This window comes from Brassica rapa, chromosome A03 (genome assembly GCF_000309985.2).
Source record: "Brassica rapa cultivar Chiifu-401-42 chromosome A03, CAAS_Brap_v3.01, whole genome shotgun sequence".
Lineage (NCBI taxonomy): Eukaryota > Viridiplantae > Streptophyta > Magnoliopsida > Brassicales > Brassicaceae > Brassica > Brassica rapa.
Genome location: NC_024797.2, coordinates 25,292,305 through 25,319,850, shown reverse-complemented (window position 1 = coordinate 25,319,850; position 27,546 = coordinate 25,292,305). Strand labels below are relative to the sequence as shown.

The window sequence follows — 27,546 nt, the reverse complement described above, 5'->3', positions numbered from 1 at the left end:
TAGTCGACAATATTGATTTACTCTTGTTTCAAGGAAATAAAATCACTCGATCGAAATGAGATCTTGTCGACAAGCTAATGCTTATTTGAGTTTTTGAAAATTTGTTTATTTTTGTTTCACTTAGCATATTAACATGTTTCGTACGGCTGCATATCAACTGAACATGTTTTATAGTATTAATATCACAATTGATTGAATACGCTTCTAAAACTCAAGTGAAACTGATTAGATTTTAGGTAAATTTTCTTCTTGCTTAGCTATGTATGCATGTTTAGCTAAGATCTGTCGCATCTCTTATACATGTTACATATAGATGTTTATTCAGCTATTATCACTACGGCTGCATATTATCATTACGACTGCATAATTGTATTGATAAGTTTAGCATTCGTATTTAACTTTACGGCTGCATCCCTTACTTTCATTAATATTGGTTTTACGGCTGCACATATATAACTGTTGTTGATATATATGATAATTAGTAAGAATATCTTATCTTTGTTTGAAAAGGCATCATATAGGCATGAGATTACTACACGCGTTGATACTATTAATGTTGCTCTTGTTTACAGTTGCATATTGTTATTCACGGATACATATAATTTAATGTAAAAGCATAGTAATTGATGTTCCTAAAGCATATAATTTACGGCTGCATATAGACTTAGTTTTACAGCTGTGCATTGTTCAATGCTTAAAGATTATATGGTTGACCTTCGAAAATTTTGATAAGAATGATTAGTAATTCAATTGTTCGTCGGTTTACATTATGACTTCTGAGAAACGTTTATGCATTAAACATAAAATATTGATATTGCCTTATATATTTTGTACACAAATATATGAATATATAGCTTATTTACTTTCTAAAAGATCTATAAGTTTTGGAAAACAATCCAAAGAAAGGTATAGTCCCAGAAGTGATTACCTCATTGTGTATCTTGCAACTAAAGATTACAAGACCTGAAGTCTGTAAATAAATCTCAACTATGTTGGATGTTGAGTTTAAAAGTAAAATTTTTCGAAGAAGTTTTTAATGATGCATATGTATTAAAGTACAATATATTATATAAGTAATGTTGTCCAGTAGACAAACGATTGAAAAAAAAAGAAGGAGATTTATAACTGTATTTTATTTCTTTGAGACTGAAAAAAATAATGAGCTTTCGAAATTAGATGTTAAATCATGTCTAGTTGATTATAATCATTCTCCTGAAGAGAATATGCCATTTTATATTGAAAAAGAAAATCAACACAAATAGTATTGTTCAAGAAAATGAACATAAAAGTGGTTATAAACGTGAATGTGGATATAAATAAGGTCAAGATCCAAAGAGTTTCTTTTTAGAACTCATACTCTCACTTGAAGTTGAGAAATAAAGATGGTAATAAAGAAATACCCAAGAGTTTCTATTTAAAACTCATTCTCTCACTTGAAGTTGAGAAAATAAAGATGATAAGAGATATGATTCAATCACCCAAATATGAGAGAAAATTATTGTGAGTACAATACAAGGTAGTAAAACCTTATAGATTATTCAAGAAAAGGATATATATGATGCTCCAGAAGAGTACATAATATTACTACACATAAGAATGCAATTTAAAATCCTTATTGCATCATATTCTTATAAGTCTCAAAAGTTAAAATGATTTGAGAAAGAATACATGACCCATGTAGGGTAGGTTATTGATTCAAAAAATGAGATTCATTCGAGATTGATAAACCTATAGTAATATCATCTCGAGGGGAAGAGTTAAAGAATCTCACATTTTATGATAAGTGAAACATCCAGAAGATTATGTTTGCACTAAAACTAAGACTGATGAATCATTCTCAAAGTAATCTCTGGAATTTTGAGACACTTATGTTGAGACAATAAGCAAAAGAAATGCTTAAAGCGGTATAAGTATTTTAAAGAAAGTATCTATAGCCATTTTGTACTACACAAAAAATTATTGTAGTGGAAATATATATATAGTAAACCAGAAGTTTACAAAATATTTGGCATGAACCAGTTAAACCATTTTTGTTCAGTAATGATGCGAAAAGATACATAAAGATTTAGTTAATATTCATTGAAGAACTAGAAGATTCTTGCGAATGATTTCACATATGTTGCTTGCTCATAAGATAAAATGGTAATACGGTTTTCACCAGCCAAATAAAGTAATTGGCATAAATAAAGGAGATGTTAGTGGACTGATCACCCACTATGCATCTTTATAATACCGTTGAATCCACTTCTTAAAGTCTCTCACGACTATAGAAAATCATTGGATAAGTGTTAAACATTTTGAGCAACACTAATCGCATAAAGCCAACAAGTAATTATTGGTTCTCCCCGTCATTGGTATTGGGTTAGAAATCGATCATTTTCCATCAAAGAATGTTGGATGTGCGATATACATTCCAATTGCTCCACCATATAGCTTTAATTAAGATGGATTCTCAAATGAGGTTGAAATTATATGTTGGATATGAATCTTCATTGATACTTAAGAATCTTTAGCCATCCCTGAAGGATATAAGTAAGGCTCGATTTGAATGCTAAAAGTGAATTAGCATTTCCAACATAAAGGGGAGAAAATAAACAGCTGGAAAAGAATATAAGTTCGAATGAATTATCATTGATCCTCGGACTAAAGATAAGTCCAAAAGATAATTCAATTATATAGCTTAGTAAATCAGTTGCCAGACACATTTACTGACCCAAATAAATATAGTGATCAAATCACATATACCAGCTGTAAATGCTCCAAATAAGAATTGATGTTCCAGAAGAACAATATCAAACTGCTAGTTACGCCTGACGCGTAGTAAACATATTGGTTCCAAAGATAAAAATCCTCATAAATGAAAGGAGCATAAAGTAATGGTCAACAGGAATAAGAGTTTGTGAATGATCTCCAGAAGAGACATTAAACATGACTGAAAGAATTCAGGTACATGAGACAATGAAGAGATCTCAATAAGTTATGTCATGTATAGAATAAAATGGAACGAATAGACAAATCGACGTCGATGATATTTATGCATGTAAAATAGCAGTTGATATGATAAATGAGAAAGAGGATCATGAAAGAAAGTCTATTGAAAAGTGTACACAAAGAGATGATTGGCCAAATCAGAAAGAAGCAATAGACAAAGATAAAAACTCTTGTAAAAGAGAGAAGTATTTGGACCAGTAGTCCATACACTAGAAGGTGTAAAACAAGTGGGATAGAAATGAGTTGTTGCACCAAATAAAGATCAATATGGAATTTATTGTGAAGAGACATAGTCTCATGTGGTAGATACAACTACTTTCATGTTCCTTATTTGTCTGGCAATAAAAGAAGAACTTGAGTTATACAACCCACTGGAAACTGGTAATCCCTAAGAGATAGAATCCCTAAAAGATGTAATCCCTGAAGGATTGTTGAATCAAAGTAATGTTCCCGGGAACTCTAGCTATTCGATCGAAATATGTTTTATGGGATATATGAAATATTTGAAGTTAATCAATATATCTTTATATTTATCAAGAGATTATAGATCAATAGAATCATTTATTTGAATATAATCAAAAACTCCTGAAGAGTTATAGGAAATTATATTTTGGAAGAAAGCTCTTGACAATACAATATTGTCTTTATGTATTCCAAATTGGAGATCTAAAATGAGATGTTATCGCAAAGATCCTTGAAGGATTTTATTTAAGATGCTCATATATGTTTGGTCTTGAAGTACTATATTCAAAGTGTTATTGAGCAAATTACTAATCTTTTTCATAACAAAAGATGTAATTTCATATGACAAGAAAGAAAGTCATAATAGTAACTTTCATAGTTGCGAATGAGTTATTCGTATGTACGAGATGAATGTCTAGACGATTGTATGTAAGAAGTTTGGTTTGAAGTCCAAATAGACCAAGAAAATATTGTCTTTATCAAATAAGAATTGTGGACCAGAAATCTATAGACCTTGAATACTCTAATGGAAACAGTATTACGATATTCTCAAGTTCAAAAGAGATTTATCTGATTGGAATGCATATCCTGAAGATATTGCTTTCCGGAGAAGAAATGTGAAATATGTGTGGTTGTACTCTTTTCCCTCATCATTGTTTTTATCCCACTGGGTTTTTCCATGACAAGGTTTTAACGAGACAACAAAGAACACACAAAAGATAGACACCCAAAAAAGAATGTTACAATTTGGGAGATGAAAATCTATCATTGTTCTGGAGATAAAAGGAACAAGAAATGATCAGATCATGAAGACTCATGCACTACTGAAGAATGGCGAAGTTCATTTCCTACAACTTCGTTCGAGTAAATATTTGGCTGTTTCATTCACCAAGACGCTACCCCTGCTACTTTCAAGAAGCTCACTCATCTTATTGAACTACGTTGTCTCAGAGATCTCGACGTATGTACACATGAGGGGAAGTCATTGCACGCTGCACTCTTTTTCCTTTAACTATGGTTTTTTCCTATTGGGTTTTTCTGGTGAGGCTTTTAACGAGGCAGCATCTTACGTGCATAATGGACATCAAGGGGGAGTGTTATGAATATTATGGTGATGCCATTATGGCAAGTCTTAAATATACTTGTTCTCCAAGTTTTACTTATTCTCCAAGTGGCTTTGTCCGCAAGCTATTGTAATCTTATATAAAGGACTCATTACTCATGGAATAACACACACCAATTCCTCTCTTCTCTTGTCTTCTCTTCTTTATTCAAAACACTAACCTTATTCTTAATTTTTAATTTACATTGACTCAATTAATAATTGGTTTAACAGCACAAATTCGCACCTTGTAACGATTTCGTTTGTCGTTGGACCCGATAGGTTCTTCAATCTCAAGCACCGAGACATATAACCCTATCATTAATGTTATTTAATTAAGCTTCTTTAAATAGTCTCTAAAATAGATTAATAAGACCTCCGGAAGAAATGGTTATATAATAAGTAACTTTTAGTATGCGTGAAGTTCCTAATAATTTGGATTGATAAGTATAAGACGATTAATAAGATATAGTTTTATGATGCTTACATTAGATTTAGTACGCAGTGGAGTCTAAATGTAATCAAATAATATTGATCGAAAGTGATACAAGTATTTTTTCTGAATGCCAGTTAATTATTCACAAATCTATTGCTGTTCACAATTATTTGAAGTTCCTATAGTATACGCAGTGGAGTCTATAGGTTCTTAACTTAAAACGGTTCGATAATCCACACTGCGGTGTAGATCTCTGCCACAGGAAGACTCTGAACATTGTCTGATAGATTCTTCGTTAGAATACTTTCTTGCGCGAAAAATATATCTAACAACTTGAATAGAAAATAACTTTTTACAGCGATTGAATTTATTCAGATGAATAGAAAATACATATTATTCTAATCGATGCAAACACTATCTTTAATCATGAACAATCTGCAAACACTATATCTTTCTTTTGACAAATTTGCATGCATTGATCTATTGTTTTACTCTCTGCATGTAGTAATTGAAGAGATTTGAAACTAAATAGATTGATGCTCAAATGAGCTTATTAAACTAGAAATGAAATAGCTCAGTGAGCTTTATTTAACAAGACAAAGAGAGAGGATGAAGATAACGTTGTCACCAAGATAAAAGAGTTTTCGATTGATTCATAAAATGAGAAAGGAGGCTGCTCAAACTGCAGCCAAAGTTGCAACTTCAGAACTGTTAACAACATATATATATGAGTCTATAACCCTAGTCTAAAAGCTTCTAATGGATCATAAGGTTGGGCTTTTCTTTGGGCTTCAATAGTAATGAAAGAGTACTTCTCCAATTATATTGTTTATAACAACTTCTCCAAACAGGCTTTGTATTCAATGACTCTAGTTTAAATGAATGAATGATATGGTTGCATACCAAAAAAGAACAACTTCTCCAAATATTTTATGATCTCAGTATTTCTTCATCACCTTGTTTTTAGATCCATCATCCATATCTTAAGAATTTGATCAATAAATAATATCTCTTTGCTAATTATTTTAAAGTTTTGATCTATAAATAATACCAGTATGTACTAATGTATTCTTATAATGTGCAATACATTTTTATTTTACGCTCTCTTTCGTGGGAAGAAAAGAAAGAATTTATTTAATATATATACCAACACAAATTGTCGAAGTGTGCTGGTTTTTTATCCATATTCGATGTATGTAGAGTAAATTGTTTATATCTCTGTCACTCTGTGAATCATATTTTTTCGCCACAGAAATTCAATAAAATAATAATTAAAAAATCAATAAATTATCTTTGAAAAACAACATTTGTATGACAATATGTAAATAAAAGTTTAGAAAAAAGCGAACACGAGTCGTAAATCTAGTTGTTCATACAAGCGGCAAATGGTCCTCACATCATGCCATGCAAATGTGCCAATCGTTCTTTTTATTTTCCCTTGGCTCAGCACGTGAGCTTCTTTGTAACGTGAGTCGTTTTGATTTTTCGGAGCCGGCTGCTTTTCGGCTAAAGGTTTCTCTTTTTTTTTTAATCTATTTTTATTAACGGATCAATTCCCAAAATACAAAATCCAAACATACTACAATTTTTAAAAAATAGGAATCCAAAACAGAAGGACGAACTAAAGATACCATTTGAGCCTTAAGCCCATTAAACTACAATCCGTAACCGAAGAGGCGCCACTCGATATACGCGTCAAAATATTAGATGGACACAATACATATTAAAGTCTTCACTAACGAGAAAACACGCATCACAAAACCACCACATCTTGACCAACACGTAGATCAAATACAAAGACCTAATCGGCGTTACACCAGAACAAAGCCGGAACCTATCAAAGATCTCCACCATCAATCATAAACTAGAGGAGAAACCACTAATCACCTCCTCTTTCCCATCGTCATCCATTTTCCAAATCGTGAAACATCAATTGGCTAACACCAGACACAAACCGGAACAAAAGAGCCACCAACCATGCGGATAGTTGCAGGAGATAAGCCGCCATCAACACAAAAGATAGTGTGATGTAGAGTCAAAAGCCGACCGTTCACCTTCAACGAATAGGTGCAACATTGGAGCCAAAAACCGACCAACCATCCAAAAAAAAGTGTGTCACCGGAAGAAGAGCCAACCAAGGTAAAATTTCACCGTAAGACACCGGTTGAAATTCATCTCATCATAGAAGAGAGAAAGGAAACAAAGATAAAAAAAACAAAATATTAAAATAAAATAAAATTTTAAATTATTAATTTTTAAATTTCTAAAGGTTTCTCCTTAATTTTTGAGAGAACACAATTAATTTTAAAATTAAAATAAAATAATCATTCAACAATCACATACCATGTGATGACAAAAAAAAATGACATACCATGTTTTATATTTATCTACATTCAAGATCTCACACATGAAAACCTAATAGGTACAAATATTGGTCTTCATTTTTATAGGAAACAGATGGCAACAACATGCTATATAATATGGTGAGAGTGCAAATATAATATTTACATTATATATACCAAATAATATATATACAGTCACATATTGATTGGTCAATAATGTTTTTGGTCTGTAAAGTTATCACAATCTGTCCACAATTTTGATGTTTTCTAAATTTCGGTAAATATCAAAACTCCATTATTGTCTTCTTTTTTTTGTCAACCAAAACTCCATTATTGTCATTCGAATTAAATGGCCAAGTATAGCCGAAAATTGTCTTTCGTAAATTTATGTAATCCAAGGCTCCAAGCGAAACGGTTGGTCCAATATTTTAACTAAATTATTTCTCTTCATTTTCAAATATTTTATTATCTTTAAACTCCTCATATATATTGTTCTTTTTTAAAAAGGGCTTCCCCTCAATATATTATTAAAATGGTCACTGAACCATATCGCTATTCCAATTATGGAGAAACTTGATCAAATCGAAGTGAAGATCAAATGATCAATACGGATCCGACGACAATATATTATATGGCCACTCATGTAATATGTCATTGAGACTGTATACTAAGTATTTTAGATAAAATCCCCCAATCGTAATTCGTACATTTAAATTATAATCGAACTTACGTAATCCAAAATTTTCTTAAACTTCGTTAGATTGTAAAGGTGAGGATCTAAGAGAGCCAAGTATCATCATAGTATATATAGTTCGAGCAGAAAAGAGTTGGGTGGTCAAAGTTAAGTATAATTTGTAACGTATATATTTTTGTTATTACACGTTTTTGTTATTGACGTTTACTTTTAAACAAAAAGTGGAAAATATAGTCCAAAGAATAAAAAACACGATAGGAGTTGAAACTGAGAGGGAGAAACGAAACTGGCGTCTTCATGTTGGCGACAGGTAATAAGAAAGCTTCTCACAAAGCTTGGAGAGCGACGCTCTTTCCACAATCCTCAAACCCATTGTTACTTTAATTATCAAAACTTTTTTTAATTATGGGTAAAATATCATTATTATTTAAGAGATCATTAATTAGTTCAACTACAAAGGAAATGACCATTGGTGGTGACCAGATATCTTTTTTTTTTTTGACTCTGCACATAAAAGAATACCGTTTCTCCTACCAGTATCGAATAGAACTTTATTATGCAGAAATCTTCAGTTCGAGTGAAAACTGAGACGAAATTAATATTACATATTAAATTTTTATACTAGGAAAGATTACTAACTTCGACTCCGAATTTTCTGGTATTCAGATTTTTTATTATTATTATTAGTTTATCTACTTGATACAACTACAGTAATCGATCTGTAATACTAATACCAATATTTAAGCGTTAAAAAGCGGTGAATCGACTATATATTTCCTTGTGTTGCATATTAAATTACAATAGTATTACAATTTTCGTTTTTACAGTAACCAATACAGTAATACCATATTACCATTACTTATGCGCTAACTACGATAACTACATCATGTTAATTAGTCGTCCCCTCCTTAAGAACGAGATTTGATTATTTAAGCGTATTTCTTTTACAAGTGAACTAGGTAATAACCCGCGCCTTGCGCGGGATGTGATTATTAGTTTCGTTATTTTTAATAAAAACACATTAAATCTGTTTAATCTGGATATCGGTTCGGTTTTAAGTTATTTTTTGGTTTTTAATCTCCTAAAATATAACCATTATTTTAAATTAATATTTATTTTGGTTTATTCTGTTAGAATGTTTTTTTTTAGTTTTTTCGGTAAAATCCAAAAATTATTATTATTTGTTTATTTTCATATTATAAATTTTAGATAATCGTCATGTCGAGCCAATGGTTTCATATCATAGTTTGTAAATGGAGAATAGTTCAAGAAAAAGAAAAAAAATTATTAAAACAAATCATTTTACTATAATTTGGTCGGTAGTGAAAGAAACATTAAGAAAAAAATGTTTCAACTTCCAAAAAAAATAGATACTTCAGTGCTGGTAAATACTTATAGAGTGCTCACATCAAGGTGCACATGTATGTGTATGTAAAAGTATATAAAAATAAATGACAAATAAATAAATATATTGTTAATTAATATTAAATGACATTTTTGTTCTAAATAATACATGAAAGATAAAATTAAAATTAATTAAAAATTAAAAAGGCCTTGACTCTGATATCCGAAATGATTTAGAATTTTAAAGGATATCTGATTTGATCCGTAAATAAAATAAAATTTAAAAAATAATTGAAAAATTAATAATAACATTTTATTAAAAAAATAAAATATTATTTAACTTTTTAAATTTTAATACTTAATATAATAAATTTAATCCATAAAAAACTTATATAAACTATAATATTTATGACATATATATATAATTTTGTACATATATGTATATATATGCATATAACATATCGAATTTCATATCCATTCCTAAAAATATTGGTATTAGTGATTTGCTTTTTTTTTTAATTGTATTTTAATAATTGATTTGCTTCGTAGCGTTACGGATGTCCATATTTTTTTGGTTCAAATCAAAACGGATAACGAATTAAATCAAAATTTATAAATATTTTGCCCAACTTTATCTGTAAACAATAAAATAATATATATATATATATAGTTTAGCTTTTGATTCGTTATTTGTTTTGATTCGAACCGAAAAATCCAAAGTTCTATTTGAACCATGCATATGAGTTTTATATTAAAAAAATACAAAGTATATAGTGTGAATACATTTATGAATATAGTGTGAACATATTAACATATTTATTATCAAGTCATTGTGAGGCTGCCACGTGTCTATTATAGTGTGAATGCATTTATTACAATGCTTCTCTTTTAATATATAAGGGATTTCTACAATATGTGAGTATGATGTTTACACTAAACATGGGTACGTCGATTCTCATATGCTAAAGCTAGATAATTTTATAAATTTTCGTTACGTTTCTTTTTCATTACTTCGTTGATGTTGTAAGCATTTTAAAGATTATCGATGATTTGACCCAAAAAAAATTATCAATGATTATTGCTGAGAAATTGATGAGAATAAAGGTTACTCTTGTTTTACTTTAGAAATGATCTTAGGTTCTTTGACTCATATCATATATATGTTTCATGATCATGATGAATATTTTTTTTTTTGCTAAATTACGATCATGATGAATAGGACTAACAAAACAGCATTTTTCAACGGTACAGCTACTTTTAAGAGTTATCAAAGTTTCAATAGAGCAAGAAAGCTTATTATAGGCTTATTAAGATACTTTTATTAATTTTTAACAAACTGTTGATCACCGCTCCAGCAAATCCCTTATATATTAAAAGAGAAGCATTGTAATAAATACATTCACATTATAATAGACACGTGGCAGCTTCACAATGATTTGATAATAAATATGCTAACGCGTTCACACTATAATCATAAATGTGTTCACACTATAATTATATTAATGATTTTTTTAATATAAAACTCACATACATAGTTCCAATAAAACTCTAGATTTTTCGGTTCGAATAAAAATAGATAACGAATCAAAAGCTAAACTATATATATATTATTTTTATTGTTTACGGATAAAATTGAGCAAAATATTCATAAATTTTGATTCGATTTGTTATCCGTTTTGATTTGAACAAAAAATCTTGATATTTGAAACTCTACGAAACAAATCAAATACTAAAATACAATATCCAAAAAGAAACAAATCACTAATACCAATATTTTTAGGAACATATATCTAATTTGATATGTTATATGCATATATATACATATATGAAAAGAATTATATATATATGTTATATATATTATACTTTATATCAGTTTTACAATATAAATTTATTATATTAGGTACTAGAATTAAAAGGTTATATAATGTTTTATTTTTGTAATAAATGTTATTATTAAATTATTTTTAAAATTTTATTTTATTTACAATCAAATCGAATATTCTTTAAAATTCTAAAACATTTCGGATATCCGAGTCACCGAATATCTAGGTGGGTAAAAATCGAATCGACAAAAATGCTTTCAAATATCCAGATACTTGATATGTGTCCACCCCTATTTACGAATGTAATTTTATTTTCTTTTGATGAAAAAATGACCAATGTCAAGGTCTTTTTTATTTTAAATAAATTTTAATTTTATCTTTCATGTATTATTCTAAACAAAAATATCATTTAATATTAATTAACAATATCTTTATATATTTTTCAACTATTTTTATATACTTTTTACATAAATATACATGTGCACCTTGATGTGAGCATCTTATAACTAAGTATTCACCACAGCTGAAGTATCTAATTTTTTTGAAAGTTGAAATATTTTTTCTTAATGTTTCTTTCACTATTGACCAAATTGTAGTTAAATGATTTGTCTTAATAATTTTCTTTTCTTTTTCTTAAACTATTATCTGTTTAAAAACTATAATATGAAACTATTGGTTCGACATGACGACTATCTAAACTTCATAATATAAAAATAAACATATAATATTAATTTTAGGTTTTTATCCGAAAAAACCTAAAAATCAAATGTTTTAACCGAATAAACTAAAATGAATATTAATTTAAAATAATAGTTATATTTTAGAAGATTAAAAACAAAAAAAACGTAAAACCTAACTAATATCCAGATTAAACAGATTTATTGCCTTTTTTATTAAAAATAACGAAACTAATAATCACATCCCGCGCAAGGCGCGGGTTATTACCTAGTGTTTAGTAAATTCAACAGTACTCACGAGGAAACAATGACACAATTTCAAGAAGTATCTTTCACTATCCTATTTTTTAGCAGAAAAATGGTCGGTGGTGTTCTCTTGAGTTCGAGTTTGTGAATGGTATCCCTTTAAAAAAAATGGGTTTTGCATCTGTGCGGTTAGTTATATACGTCCTGTTCAATTTTGTAGTTAATATGTAAGCATAAAAACAAACTCAAACTCCAAAAGGAAATCATCAAGCCAGTAATAGGCATGTACATAATAAACAGATACCATGGTATAAGTATAAACACAACATTTATTCGATTTTTTTAAAAAAAAATTAAAGGGACACGTATACTAATTGTGAAACCGAGGACGGCACCGAACCATATTGACTTCCCCTCTTCTTCAGTGCCTATATATACTTCGTACTTTCCATTACGTACCATACGACCTTTGTTTCTCTCTTTCTCATAATTTCCTTTAAACTCTCAAATTAGCTCATAATTGATAAAAGCAGATTGACCAACTTCTTGTGATTAATCATTAATCATCAAAAACATCAAATGGGACGATCAACTTGTTGCGAGAAGAACGGACTCAAGAAAGGGCCATGGACTTCAGAGGAAGACCAGAAGCTTATCGAGTATATCCAGAAACATGGATATGGTAACTGGAGAACCCTCCCCAAAAATGCTGGTATGTCTCTTAATTTGCACTTTAAATCATGTTTTAGTAATAATTTTGTTCCACTTTTAATCGTTTTGTTTCATCTCTTATTTATCAGGTTTACAGAGATGTGGCAAGAGTTGCCGATTAAGGTGGACTAACTATCTCCGACCAGATATAAAGCGAGGAAGATTCTCCTTCGAAGAAGAAGAAACAATTATTAAGCTTCATAGTTTCTTAGGAAACAAGTGAGTTTAACTATGTCTTTTCTTTATTCTACCAAAAAACTTATTTTTCTCCGGCAATATTTACTTTGAAGTTTGAACTAGTTTAAGATTCTTATGTTTATTTTTATTATTAATTTTTATAGATGGTCTGCGATTGCGGCGCGTTTGCCCGGAAGAACTGATAACGAGATCAAAAACTTTTGGAACACACACATAAGAAAGAAGCTATTGAGAATGGGGATCGATCCAGTGACTCACAGTCCGCGACTCGATCTCCTCGACATCTCAACCATCTTAGCATCATCTATATGCAATTCCTCTTCACATCATGTTAACATGTCAACACTCATGATGGATGCTAATCGTCAGCAGCAACAATATCCATTGGTTTACCCCGAAATACTCAAGCTCGCTACCTCTCTCTTCTCTCAAAACCAAAACCAAAACCAAAACAATGTGGTGGATCATGACTCGATCACCCATGAGAATCATACGGTTTATCATCATGACGTTAACCAAACAGGAGTATATCAATACCAAACCGACCATCAAGAACTCCAGTCTTGCTTGCCGCCATTCCCCAATGAATATCAGTTTAGTAACATGGACCACCAGTTCAATGGTTTCGGAGAACATACTCTCGCTTCAACCTCGAATGCGTCGGTCCAAGATTGCAATATTCCAACATTTAACGATTACGAAAGCTCTAGTTTTGTACTAGATCCTTCTCATTCAGATCAGAGTTTCAACTTCACTAATTCGGTCTTGAACACACCATCCTCAAGCCCCACTACGTTAAACTCACGCTCCACCACTTATATCAGCAGTAGCAGTTGTAGCACTGAGGATGAAATGGAAAGCTATTGCAATAATCTCATGAAGTTTGATATTTCCGATTTCTTGGACGCTAATGGTGTTATCATATAAATTCAAGAACCAAAATAAATACATTGTTGGATCGTTTTTATTTTGCTTTTTTTTGTAACTTTAAGACTTCTTTTTCTGTATTTTCATTTGTTTACATGTAAAATACCATTTGTTTTCTTGTTTTTACTTATGTTTTAGAGGTTATATTACTACTATATATTTTTAGTAATGGAGTTTCCATTATTGATATCCACTTTATATTTAAATATTTATATTTGGCCGGGTTGACTTTTACATATATATACTCTCTCCTCTCAAGATTAAATTTGACTCAATGATATGTATAATTGATATGTGATGCTAAAATTTCCTGATATAGACATGAAAAATATTTAAGAATTACATATTGACTTATGACATGTTTCCAAAAGGTATTAATGGGAACGTATGAGTCAAACAAACTTGTAGGTCCAAATGATTCACCATATAACCTGTATATTTTATACGTATTTCCTTTTTATGATCACAAGACCAACCACATGCATCTCAGCAAAATCTTAAGAAATATTTTAAATTAATTATTAACTACATTGGTATTTCATTTTATATCATCTCTACAACTGCGGGACTACGAATAACTGAAAAGACTACAAGACACGCATGAAAAAAACTCTAGACTGATATTTACTAGGAAACACAAATAGAACTATAAAAGCTTCCACTAACTTCTGCACGTATACTTCTTTAGTTTTTGAGCTTCTACAGTTCTCTCAAAAAGAAAAATTATATTCCTTCCGTTTCTAAAAAATCTATGTTTTAGAATTTTCACACTTTTTAATAAAACATATTAAAACTTAGCTATAAATGTATAGTTTTTTTATAATTTTATATTTTTTATATTTTTAAACTAATAAGATTTTTAAAAATGCAATTAATGTTTTGACATTATTAATTGACAAAAATTACATTGAAAATATAAAATATTTTTTTTTTTAAACAAATGTTTTCTCTAGAATATGAATCAATTAAAGGCGGACGGAGTAGAAGCTACCATACGTGCGGAAGTTAATGGAGTCATGACTATTGTTCCACGGGACTACTAAAGTAACTAGTGGATCGAGGACACGTGTCGATGAATGTCGATGAATTGGCATGTTAACTAAAAAAAAGAAAGCCTACATATAATTGAAATCACGGCTAAGTTTTTGTAATCGCTTTACAAGTGTATGTATCAAACACCATTTAAGACGAGTACACGTGGACTCAATAATAGATATGTAGGTCCCGTTTGTTACGTGTCGAACGATGATTTTTGGGTGAGCTGTTAATTTTAGACTCCTGGAGTGGACATAACACTTTGTGATCGAATAAGTGCTGTGATTGTGACATGATTTTTTTTCTTTGTCATGTGTATTGTTTTTCAATGGACCTTGTAAAAGGTTTACATGTCTGCCGTCTCTCTGTCAACTATTTATTGCTGTATATTAGACGATGACTTTTTCGGCGGTTGCGTTCTCCATTTAGAGAAAATGATTTTCTGATCACTGACACTTTGTAGTTTATAAAGCAGAGTCAGTGATCAGCAACTTAGCGATAAAGAGAGAGAAGAGAGAGATCTGGTTTTCCGGCCGACGGAGGGGCTTCCACAGTCACCGTCGGTCCGGCGTTGTGTTTTCTCTACCGTGTTGATTTCTTTGCTCTGTTTGATGTGTTTGGTTTTGAGAGGTAGGGAGCGTTTTTTCTCCTTTTAGCTTGGTTTTCTGGGAGGTAGAGGCTTATATAGCTCTGCTGTCGTCGGATCTTGTTCCCGGGAGGTGGAGGCTCTCTTAGCTCTGCGTCGCCGGCATCTGTGGCCTTTGTCCATGAAGGCGTTTGGTGGGTTGGCTCTGCAGGAGTCGTTGTAGTCGGCTCGGGGTGTCCCGAAAGATGGAGACGGTGGTTCTAGAGATTTGGGTTTCATTTCACTTTTCTTGTGTGCTTGGTGGTCAGATGAGATCTCGATGTTTGATGAGCTCTCTGACAGTCTGAAGATGGTTCTAGTATGGCGGCTTCGTTTGGGTTAAGGATGAGATCTCGATCAAAATCGATTGATGCTCTCCGTTAGAAGAAGCGAGAATGATGAAGTGGTATGCGGCGGATAAGATTTCGATTCGGTCGGTGAAAGTTCTCCGTGGATCGGAAGGTTAAGAGTTCGCGATGTGGTTCTAGGTCCGGTGGGATCCGGTGAAGCTGCAGAGTTTGCGTGGCCGTGTCAGTGGCGGCACCCGTCTGCTAGGGTTTCTGTTTTGTTGGGCTTTAAGCCCGTAGTTTGTTAGCGGCCCGTTTGTTTTGGGCTTTTTCTTTTTTTGTTGTTGTTGATTTGGTGGGCTTTGTCCCTGGGCTTGGCCCGTTTATAATAATATCGTTGGGAAAAAAAAAAAATAAAGCAGAGTCAGTATGTTTTTGTGTGTATGCGGGTAAAATATACATAATTAATCTAAAAGGTAGGGGTTAAAGAAATATTTTCGAATATAGCTTTATAATATGATAAAGTTTATTAGTTCTCTGCAAAATATTTAAAACCCAATAAATAAAACATTGTAATTCATAACCTATTCTTATGTTCAATGCTAACTCTTTTTTCTTTTTGCATCTTTTAAGTTTTTACTAAACAAGGTTGTGGGGTATGAATCCCCCAAAAATCATTTTTTGTAAAAGGTTCAAATTATAAATTGGGAGAAAAAACCTGCAATATTTATCTATTGACTTCGAAACAAAGAATCAGAAAGTCTACCAATAATTATAAAATGAATTTGGGCGGTTGCGTGTATGAATTTCAGACCCATAACAAAAAGGTAAACCTTGTTTTACATGCTCCCGTTTGTTTTCGTTTGTGTGTGTGTCTATGTTCATGACAAACAACAACCCGTGTTTTCTCTCGCATACAATCCGTGTTGTGTTTAATAATATGTACCACTTGATCATAAACATACAAAAGATTGTGGTCAAATTTGGAGGTTCATAGAGGTAACCTAATTTAACTCCCTCCTAAGTTCAATATCTAGTTTTTCTACTAAGTTTTATAGGTAACTATTAGATATATGTTTCGTAGTATGTAAGTCGAATTTGAGTTTGTGATGTTGTTGTTCGTTATTGAAAGAGATATATTCCACATAAGATGAAAAAATTTAAAGCAATAGTTCGCCTAATTTAATCGTTTTCAATATATAAGTCAAATCAGAGCTTGATCTGCACACTCGCGTGAGTGTTTAGTTTTACGTTTTTATAAATAAATATTTATTTCTATAACTGATGATATATATTTTCAAATTTACCCTTTTAAATAATTGTTTAATATAATATTTCTAACAATAATTTTTTATTTTTTATTGAGTAATTTTATTTTATCTTGTAAACCATCAAATTGTATCATCCATATTTTTAGAATATGATATGTATATTCATAAAAATGTATTTTTATTTTATTATGGATCAAATTTGTATGATAGTGTATAGTTAAATTGTTGTATATACTATTTAAAATATATGGTGCTATATATTTTATACTTTTCAACATTAACATACTGAATTAACATTGGACTATTATTTATATGTTAATATATATATATATATTATGTATATGATTATTTTTATATGAATTTTATTTAGTTATTACTAATAAATAATAAAAATACAATTATATAGCTTTTAAAACAATGTTGTTCATTAAGTATTTAAATCTAGGTTATTATTTATTTCTAAAAACACTTATATAATAAAATAAGAAGTTTATAGAGTCAGTATGAGTCTGTATAAATTGATGATAAAAAAATAATAATAAGAAAAGACAAAGAATATTAAAAGCTAGGTTTATTAATCATTGTTGTCATAAAACTTGAGTTAGAATTTAATTTTAGAAATGCATTAATTAAACAGAAAAAGACAAAAAAATTTAAAAGATGGATTAATTAATAAATTTAATAGCATGTCATTGTAAATAAGTTAAAAATTTAAGGAGTATTTTATTTTAGTACTTCGTTTTTAATAATATAGATTTGAATTTGTGATGTAGATGTTCATTTTTTTAAGAAGATATATATTCCATAGAAGATTTTAAAACTTCAAGAAAATAGTGTCGCCTAATTTAATCGGTTTTGACTCTTTGATGTGCATCATCCATATGGTCCTATTTCAAATTTCCCCAAAGCTATTTTAAATTAAGCGCGAACATTTGAAGTAGTCTTTATAAAGAACATTTGAAATATTGTCGCCAAAAAATTGACTATTGGACTTTGATAGTAAACTTTTGTCGTCCGTACGACCAGAAGCTTCTATAATCACATATTGTAGTTATAAAAGGTCGATGGCCACGTAATCCGTACGTCATTTATACATCAGAATGGGTTATCCACTTTCCCCCACCATTATTATACAAAGAAAAAGGATATTTTTTTGACAAAGAAGAAAAAAGAAAAAGGATATTACAGAACATTATAGTAAAACAATGAAATATTACAGACAATACTAAAGAGTAGAAAGGCTGATATATACTAAATAAATTTGGAAGGCCTTGTTTATACGAACAATGACATCATACTATTTTTAAAATAATGATTCAGATAAAGGAATGCCTAATTTTGGCCTTTGTCCAAAGTAATCAATATTGGAATTAAGTATACTTAAATTAGTAATTTGTTAAATAGAAGGATATATATAAATATATTTTGAAGCTATTAATATCTGTAAAAATGCTAACACATACTTTTTGTGAACTGGATTTTTAAAGTCAAATAAAAGGCATTATCCAATCACGGCTGGCCCATATTATTAATAAGTTTTTTTTTGAAAATGATTTTCTTCTAGAAAAGCAAAACAACAAAAGCTCAATTTAGAAAACTTTGTAAAAAAAAATCTGTAAGACCACTTTAGTCATACATGGATAAAAAGTCCCAGCCGTCCACAGGGTATAAAATGTCCGGATAAAGTCAATTTCAAAATTTAAGATAAGCACCTCTATAGTAGAGATGTGTCCTTTGCACGCATAGCGTTATGTTTTTGGTACTTGGTTTAAGCAATGTTACATTGAGTTTGTTAAAAGTACCTATTGAACTACATTAGAAGTATGATCGAAAACTAAGTAATGTGACTTTGTGTGTCCTTATATCATGACTTGTCACTTATTTATAGGTTAATGTCAAGACTTTAGTTATAACTTAACTAGAAAAGTTTTAAAAAGTGGTTTTTCTTAATTCTGTTTCAGTTAAAAGTTTATGCCGGTATTTTCTCCTATTCCTTACTAGATTATGAATGCTTGATATTTAAATTATACAAACCATCAATTAATGCTAAATCACCAATAAAATATGTAAGCCTCTGTCCAATGCTTATTAAATTTTTCGTCGATGTTTGTTTTCACTTTCGTCTAGCCAGCTGCAACATAACTGTTAACATGAACTATATTTTTCCTATAACAACTCCAAAACTGCTAAAAACTTTTCAGATCACGGAGAATTTTATAACCGTCCGAATATATCTTTAACCGGTCTAACTTTTAATTTATAAAAATATGTTTGATAATAGTCGGCTGGTGAATTTATTGTTCTAAAAAGTTATTATTCTCAACAATGGTTATTAAAAGAACATTATTATACGTGTAAGTAGGAATATTCTTCCAATCCACATATATCCATTTTCTAAGTTCATCTTGTTGTTTTGTTTGGAAGTGATGGAAACTCACAAAGTTGGTGTTTGATGTCGTCAATACATGGACAATAATCCAAGTACAAGGGCAAGACCATCGATTTTTTTCCATTATTCTAAAAGTTTCCGATCAAAAGCTGACATGCCAACAAAGTAGGCCGTGCAGAAAGAATTTAGCATTATAATATTTTGAAAATGCCCTGCAAACAGGCCTAAAAATACTACGACTTCTAAAATCGCACTAAAGGCCCAACAAAAGCCATTACAAACAAAACTACAAGCCATGTAAAATTAAATCAAATTTTAATAGTAATAACTGTAAATTCATATAATTTTAGTGTTTATATGTAAACAAAATCACTACTATATAAAAGGAGTTATTTTTGGAGCTTCTAAGGGGTGTCACTTAGAACAAAATATTCCTCACCAATCAAGTTGCCAGGTCATCGCGGATGTTTAACTGACGGGCCCCGAACCATTCAAACCCGTCAAGATAACAATCCATTTGCAAAGGTTTCTGCTTATCTTTCCAACTCTGGACTTAACAGCAAAAATATTCATTCAAAAAAGCTCTATAGTCTCTTGACTCTAACCTCAGCCGCTCATAGTCCTTCAACCTTCCTCCTCTCAGAAATCACCCGTTACTATATGGAGTCGTTTATCACAGCCAATATCCCCGTTAACACTTACTGCTACCATTAATTTCTTCCCCAAAGCATAAAACCGTCAACTATTTGGCTTCCCCTCACCAATTCTATAAAAGCCGGCATAGTTAGAAAGCATGATCTCTCTAACAACAAGCTTCTGGTCAGAAAAGCTTAGGAAATTTGCCGCCTTTCTGACGCTCAGTTCAATCATCCATCATCGGCGTTGTAAGACATCACCGGTATTTGATTTTATATATACTCCATTTCATCTATTTTATTATTGGATTTGACAGGGTGAGATCTGTAAAGATGTGATCTATCTGAAAATTGCAGCCTATCAAAAATTCACAATTGAATCAGCTTCAGTTGTGGGTATATCTAAAGTATATTACTTTTACTTACACCCGTGTCTATTCCATGTTGTAGATTATTTTCAAAATACATGCAGCGATTAAGTTGAGTCGTATGTTCGAAAAGGCATTCACGAGATCATTCAATAGCCTGGAAAACATTATTGGAGTCAAGTGGGTTTCCTTCTTCAGTATCAGTTTGTTTAGTTTGAACTTAGAAAAACATTATTCACGAGATCATTCACTTGAATTACAAATATTTTCATGAAGCTGTTTGTTTAGTTGATTAAAAATGTGCATTTCAGGATTAAGCTTAATATAAAAGCACTAGCAGTTCAGAGTGGCTGAGGAAGAGTAATCAAATCCGAGCAAAACATGTTATCTTTGTAAGCCGTCTTTCCTTTTTATGGAATATGTATATTCATAGCATGCTACGTGTTTGATAAAATGCCTCACAGAAACTCCATATTCTCACATTCCAGTAGCTTATGCTTGAAGATTGTTTTTTATAAAAACTAACCAAATTTTGTCTAACGTTATATATTTGCAGGTTTTCAGTTTGACATGTATTTGACTGGACAATCTTGAAGTATCCACAGTTTGGCTCTAGCTCCACTCTAGCTCAAAACCAAGAGTAAGTAACATCGTTTTTTTTCGAGTTTACATAATTTTAAACCTCTAGAGCATATTATCAAATCCTCACGATAGTATATGTGTTCCAACAGTCGAGTCTTACACGTTAACCAGGTTTGTATCTATTAATGATGGGCCTAACTCACACCCAAAAGCTAGCTCAAGAGTAGAGGATTGCCCACACACTTATATAATGCCCAAGGATCACATATGTGTCCGATGTGGGACATCTAATAGCCCCTCTCGAGATGTGGGTGGGAAATGGTCCTTAGGAAACAGCCCAAGCCCAACATCTCGAACATACCACAGCAATATGGGCCACTTGTACATGCTACATAGGTAGGAAACTGTTTATGTGGAAAATCATATGATGGGCATTCACCATGGGCTCTGATACCATATTAGTGATGGGCCTAACTCACACCCAAAAGCTAGCTCAAGAGTAGAGGATTGCCCACACACTTATATAATACCCAAGGATCACATATGTGTCCGATGTGGGACATCTAATAGTATCCTCCAGTGCCATCTGGTGAGAGACCATAGAAACCTTCGGGTGAGCTTTTAACTGTGCTACCCGCATGTGCAATAATTGTTAGCATATTATCTCTAGAGCTCTATTTGTATACCTATCACATGTGTTGCTAAGTTCCTTCTTAAGGTTTTTTAATAAGACATTCAAGATTTATTTTCATTAAGTGCCTTTTTCCAGTTGATGTTCATTTAATAAGTCTATGGTCTATCTCAGTCACTTTAGGCACCAAAACTTTTCTATTTCTGTTAAATCTCTAATAGTAAACTTCATGTAATTTCTATGAAATCAGCAACAACACTTAACAGTCTCATGTGTCATGCATGAGTTCAGTTTGCATGTGTAAATATTCGTTAAAAAGATTTGGTTAGTTTGGGGCACATCTGTTTTAGTTAGTTTAAGATTCGGTTAAAGGGAATGCAAGACAATCATCATTTTGTAACTGCTGTTATTCGCATACATTAACTATGGCATTGTCATTCTACCTCACACACAAAAAAATTCTGAAGCAATTGTGCTACAAACAATCTACAAAATTGTTTGAATAAATATGTTTCTCACATATTTGGGTATGATTCTTACAGAACCTGCAGCTTTGTCTAAGTTGGTGAAGAAGCAAGAGACGAAGAAGGAAAGGAATTAAATGATGAATCGCAAACTTACTGGCTGTTCCAACAGATAATTGTGAAGGTGATGTGTCAAGCTCTGGTCTGGTAGAGACTAAAGAAAGGGTATTATAAGCAAAAAGACGGAGTGAGGAAAACGATTGATAATTGTATACTTGAGTCAACAATAAAAAATTATATATTCTATATATTTGATTTTGGCACAAATAATTTCAAAAATTTATAAGTTTTTAATTTTTTTTCGACCAAAATATTTGTAAATAATATGAATATTTTGGTGACTTTGATGACGGGGAGAAATAAAAATTGAATATTTTGTTAAACTATAGTCGTAACAAGCGTCAACTTATAATTATATAAAGATAATATGCTATAGAACGCGGAACCATGTGTTGTTGAGTCTGAAGAAGGATAAAAGAGATTATCTAAATTTCTTCATAAGATGAAGAATATGGAAAATGCGTACCAATAGTCTTCCAGTAGAAAAGAGATCACATTGTGAAAGATCATCCTCAATCAGAGCTACAAACACATCACTAAAACCAAAAGCAGAGGCATTGCGAATGGCAGTCAAGCAAATGAGGATGCTAAATTTTAAAAAAGTTGCTTTCATCAGTGATTGCAAACCAATCATATATGTGTTGCAACAATATACCGGTCAAACAACCATCCCAAAGGTCCATACCACAGAGTCTCCATATTACAAGATATAATGGAAAGCTCCAAATCTTATGAATTTTCCTTTTGTTATGTCCCTAGAAATTGGCTGACTTTGGTGGATGAATTAGCTAATAATTCTAGATGAAACAATCAAAGCTATGTAATATGCTGGTTCTAAATTTATATTAAAATATGTTGAAAATATATAAAAAAAAAATATAGCAAACAAACTTATCTACTAATAATAGCAATCCCAATTAATTCATAGGGTTGCGTCTTTTCATTATAAGTTTATTCATACCTGTTTGTAGTATCTTTTCGTTTATAACCGTTTACGGTTACGGTTGTATCTTTTCGTTATAAAGTTGTATCATTTCCCTCTTATGTCTTTTGAACTCTATATAATTGTGTTGTTCACAAAAAATTTGCACCAACGTATCATCATAATTTCACTCTCACCATTACTCATCTCTTCGCTCTCAATCGGCTATTTCCAAGCGACTGTTTAACAATTTTCTTTTGATTTCTGGCTGACGTTGACTCCAACGCTGGTTGTTTTCTTTTATTATTTTCTTTTTGTTTTTAATATATTTAGATCTCTGGTTACTACCATTAAATACACTGGAAGAAATTTATAATTGAATAGACGATTTCATAATGGTGGAGTCATCTTTACACGCATCTTCATATTTCTTCATGTGTTTCAGAAATTAAGAACTACGACTAGTATACGGTTTTCAGAGATTAATGTTAACGACTTAAGAAAGCAACGTCGTATCGTCTTGTGATTTCTATTTTATTTTCTACAACACGATATTTATATTGATCCACGCGTTACTAAACCGCACATACCAAGTGCTTCTTTTGCGTAACATCAAAAGAGCAAGATATCGTGTGTTCCAATGATCATATGTGTCTGTGACACAAAGTTCTTTAAATACCAGTCATCTCCCTCATGTCAAGCAAACACTATAACAAAGGCAATAAATAGAAACAAAAATGGTGTTTTTATTTTCTGTTGTTTTATCTGTTTTGATATATTTTTTCTTAATATTACAGTATTATTATTTATATAGGCGTATTCTAAGAAGTATGTAAGTAGTTTTAGTTTTATTTATATGTTAACTGTTTGGAATGAATGGTTATTTTTTAAAGGGACATGTCTTCCCATCATTTTAAAAATAATTTAAGAATTGATTTCTTATATATCCATATATATTTGTTTGGGCAAATCTCCAAAATAGCACATTTCTAAGTTTATATCACAAAAATAGGATTCAAAAACTAAAATGACCAAAATAGCATTTTATCTTTTGAAAAATTTAAATTTTTTTAATTTTCAAAATTTGAAATCTTATCCCCAAAACCTCACTTCTCAACTCTAAACCCTAAAACCTAAACTCTAAACCCTAAACTCTAAATTCTAAACCCTAAACCCCACCTCTTGAGTACTATTTTTGTGTCTTTTGGCCTTAAGTGCTAATTTGGGAACAAAAACTTGATTTAGTGCTATTTTAGTCTTTTTCTCTATTTGTTTTTGGATATATATTTTTCTCTGATCATACCACACCCCACATTTAATGATGTTAACAAAGAATGTAACGCTAATGGAGTGCATGTATAAAAAGAATAACTGATGTATGGAGTGCATGCATGAAGAGTTGCAATGGTTGATAAAGGAAGAATTGAAATGGTCGATAACTCCTTATTTAATGTGTCAACAAAAAAAAATTCTTTATTTAATGTTCACAACTTCTTTTATAAATAAGAACTCCTTATGTTGAAAGGTTGTGTTTTTTGAAAAAGATGTGTAAAGGATTCTGTCTTTTCTAAAAGTTTTATGTTGTAAAGTTGTGTCTTCTCTAAAAATTGTCTAAAAATTGTAACTATTTATAAGTATATTTTAAAAAGTGAAAAGTTGTGACTATTGGGATAATGCGACCATTAAGATCGAAGAGTTGTGACTATTCAAATAGATTTTAAAAATCCAAAAGGTCTGTGTTTTCATAAAAAATTAAAATCTATTAATTTAAGAGTTGTATTTTTTCATTATAAAAGTTGTGTATTTTTATAAAAAATAAACTAATTTTCAGTGAAGAGTCACGAAATGTTTTACGTCTTCTCGCAACCCTTTCCTTTGAAGAGTCTCTTTTTCAAACAACATACTTTTTCAAGATCTTATATATTGAAATTTTTACAGCATAAATTTTTATTTATTTTCTTTTCTCTATTCATATAGCTGTTATTCCTTCTCTGCGTCTATATGCTTCACCCATCTAATTTTCTATCTTTTGAAAATTGGAATCAATACGGTGAGTTTTATAACTCGTTTTTTAAGGCTTTTCGAGAATTAGAGAAATGAAGAAAATGTATTTGGCGGCTTCGGTTGCTTGTCACTTCTCCAGGTTTTCATCTCTCGAATGCACTACGTAACGTCCTTCTTCTTCTCTCTTCAGTCGAACTCAAAGCCTCATTATTGACCTGTAGATATATAATTGTAATCCATACGGTGATTTTTTACTGGGGTTTTTAATGCTTTTGAGAAGTAGAGAAAGAAAGAAGAGAGTTATGGAGCATCTTACCCTGTGATGAACATAGTGCCTCCGGTTGCTCGTCGCTCCTCCAAGTCTCCATCTCTCGAATCCATTACGTAACTCCAATAAGACCAATAATGGTGGCTTTCGATGGCACGCCTTTCCTGTGGTAGTGGTGTCTGGTGACGACAATGGTGGCACTTCCTTTAACCCCATCAAAGCCGGAGATGAAGATAGGGAAGGAGAGAGTGATCATCAGAATGGGATAACAATGGCATCTTGGTACTTTTCACGATCGAATAATGGGGTCTGGCATTTAAGAGGAAATGTATATATGTTTAGTTGAATATTGTAGGCACAATTTCTAATTGTGTTATGAATTTTGAACACTGGATGGAGATCATGTGCACGTTTACGCAGATAATCTCTCATATTAACCATGGCAGTGTTGAAAAGAGAAAATTTAGTAACTGACAACAAATACTCCAGACAAAAATAGAGATGATAATAGTTATGAGAAACGAAATTAACCATAGTTTTTTCGATAAAAAAAAACAAAATTACCATAGGAAAAAAACTCTTACGTAGAACAGAAGAAAAGAAGAAGAAGAGACGCCAATTAACATATTTTTATTTTTTCTCTATGACTCGACAAATTATTTACATAAACATAACAATGCTTTTCTAAATGATTGAAAACCCCCAAAAATTTGTAAGAGTCTCAATTTGTTAAATTTTATCTCTACACAAGTCGTCTATATTTAAATTGTCAACATCCTTTCATAAAATTAAAATAGATTCTTTGTAAAAGATGCTTAAATTGTAAAAAGTGTGATAATAATTATTTTAATAATATGACTACTTATTTCGAACTAATATTTCTGTAAAAGATGTATTAACAATTTATCATAAATTACTAATATGAAAACTTATCTATATATAATAGCAAAAAAAAATGCTGATTTTTTTTTGACACGTATTTAGAATGATGAGACACATTTTAACTAATTAAAAGTTATTAAGTAGCATTGCATTTAGAAAAATGAAAAGACACAACTTACAGCCTAAGAAAACACATCCCTAAAATTTCAACTACTTTATGTCAATGAAGTACAGCCCCATCGGTTTTAGATAAGCACTAAGAACTCAACAAGAAAGTCCAAATGAATAGAGTTATTTTATATTTTCCTATTTTAATATACTTCCTCACTATATTTTAAAAATTAATAAATTCCAAAAAATTTAAGGACTACGATTAAAAATCCAACAACTTTGGTGCAAGCAAGAGATGCCTTTTTATAAGATGTATCTTTTTATGTTAAAAATTATATTGAGTTTTAAGAGATTGTGTGAAAAATATAAGCATGCGTTTTTATCATAATTTTTATAAAATTATATTGAGTTTTTTTTTTATTTTTAAAAAAACTGCATAAGTATATAAAGAATTCTCAAAATGTCTCAGGATATATATTTTATCCTAAAATTGGCATAAAGTGTTAATGAGTTATCTTTTAGTTCATTTTTATATCTATTTTATATGCATTTAAAAAATATTTAAATTGGCTAAAAATATTTAGATAATCTAATTTTGGATAATTTAGTTATTTTATAATATTATATATGTATAAACCATTGGAACTATTAGAGTTGGTATTCGTTAGAGATGAATTATTACAACTATGATAAATCTTTGGAACTATTCATAATGGTAAACTTTAGAATAATAAAATAAAGTATGATTTATTTGTTTATATAAAATGAGTTCCCGTGCGATACCGCACGGGTTCTTTACCCAGTTAAATTAAATACAATCTAATTATTTATTTCACAATTATATGTGCATTGTTCGCCTCAACACCAAGAACACACTTCTACTTTAAAACACCATTGACATTATAGATAAACTTGACAAGAGAACAAAATAAACTCTCAATATGCGGTCAACCAACTTAGTATCCTATGTGAAATACAACCCTCAACAACATATAACAA

General features: G+C 30.7%; 2 protein-coding genes across 2 annotated transcripts in view; one reads left to right on the top strand and one right to left on the bottom strand.

Annotated features, from left to right (window-relative positions):
• The window catches only part of LOC103861069 (potassium transporter 9), a 645,946-nt gene that overhangs the window by 273,399 nt on the left and 345,001 nt on the right, over positions 1–27,546 (bottom strand). The window lies entirely within an intron of this gene.
• LOC103861231 (transcription factor MYB102) lies at positions 11,989–24,550 on the top strand. The gene is made up of 3 exons (XM_009138943.3): positions 11,989–12,829; positions 12,918–13,047; positions 13,170–24,550. Exons 1-3 carry the CDS (start codon positions 12,697–12,699, stop codon positions 13,951–13,953), a joined length of 1,047 nt encoding a protein of 348 aa, XP_009137191.1. The 5' UTR covers positions 11,989–12,696; the 3' UTR covers positions 13,954–24,550.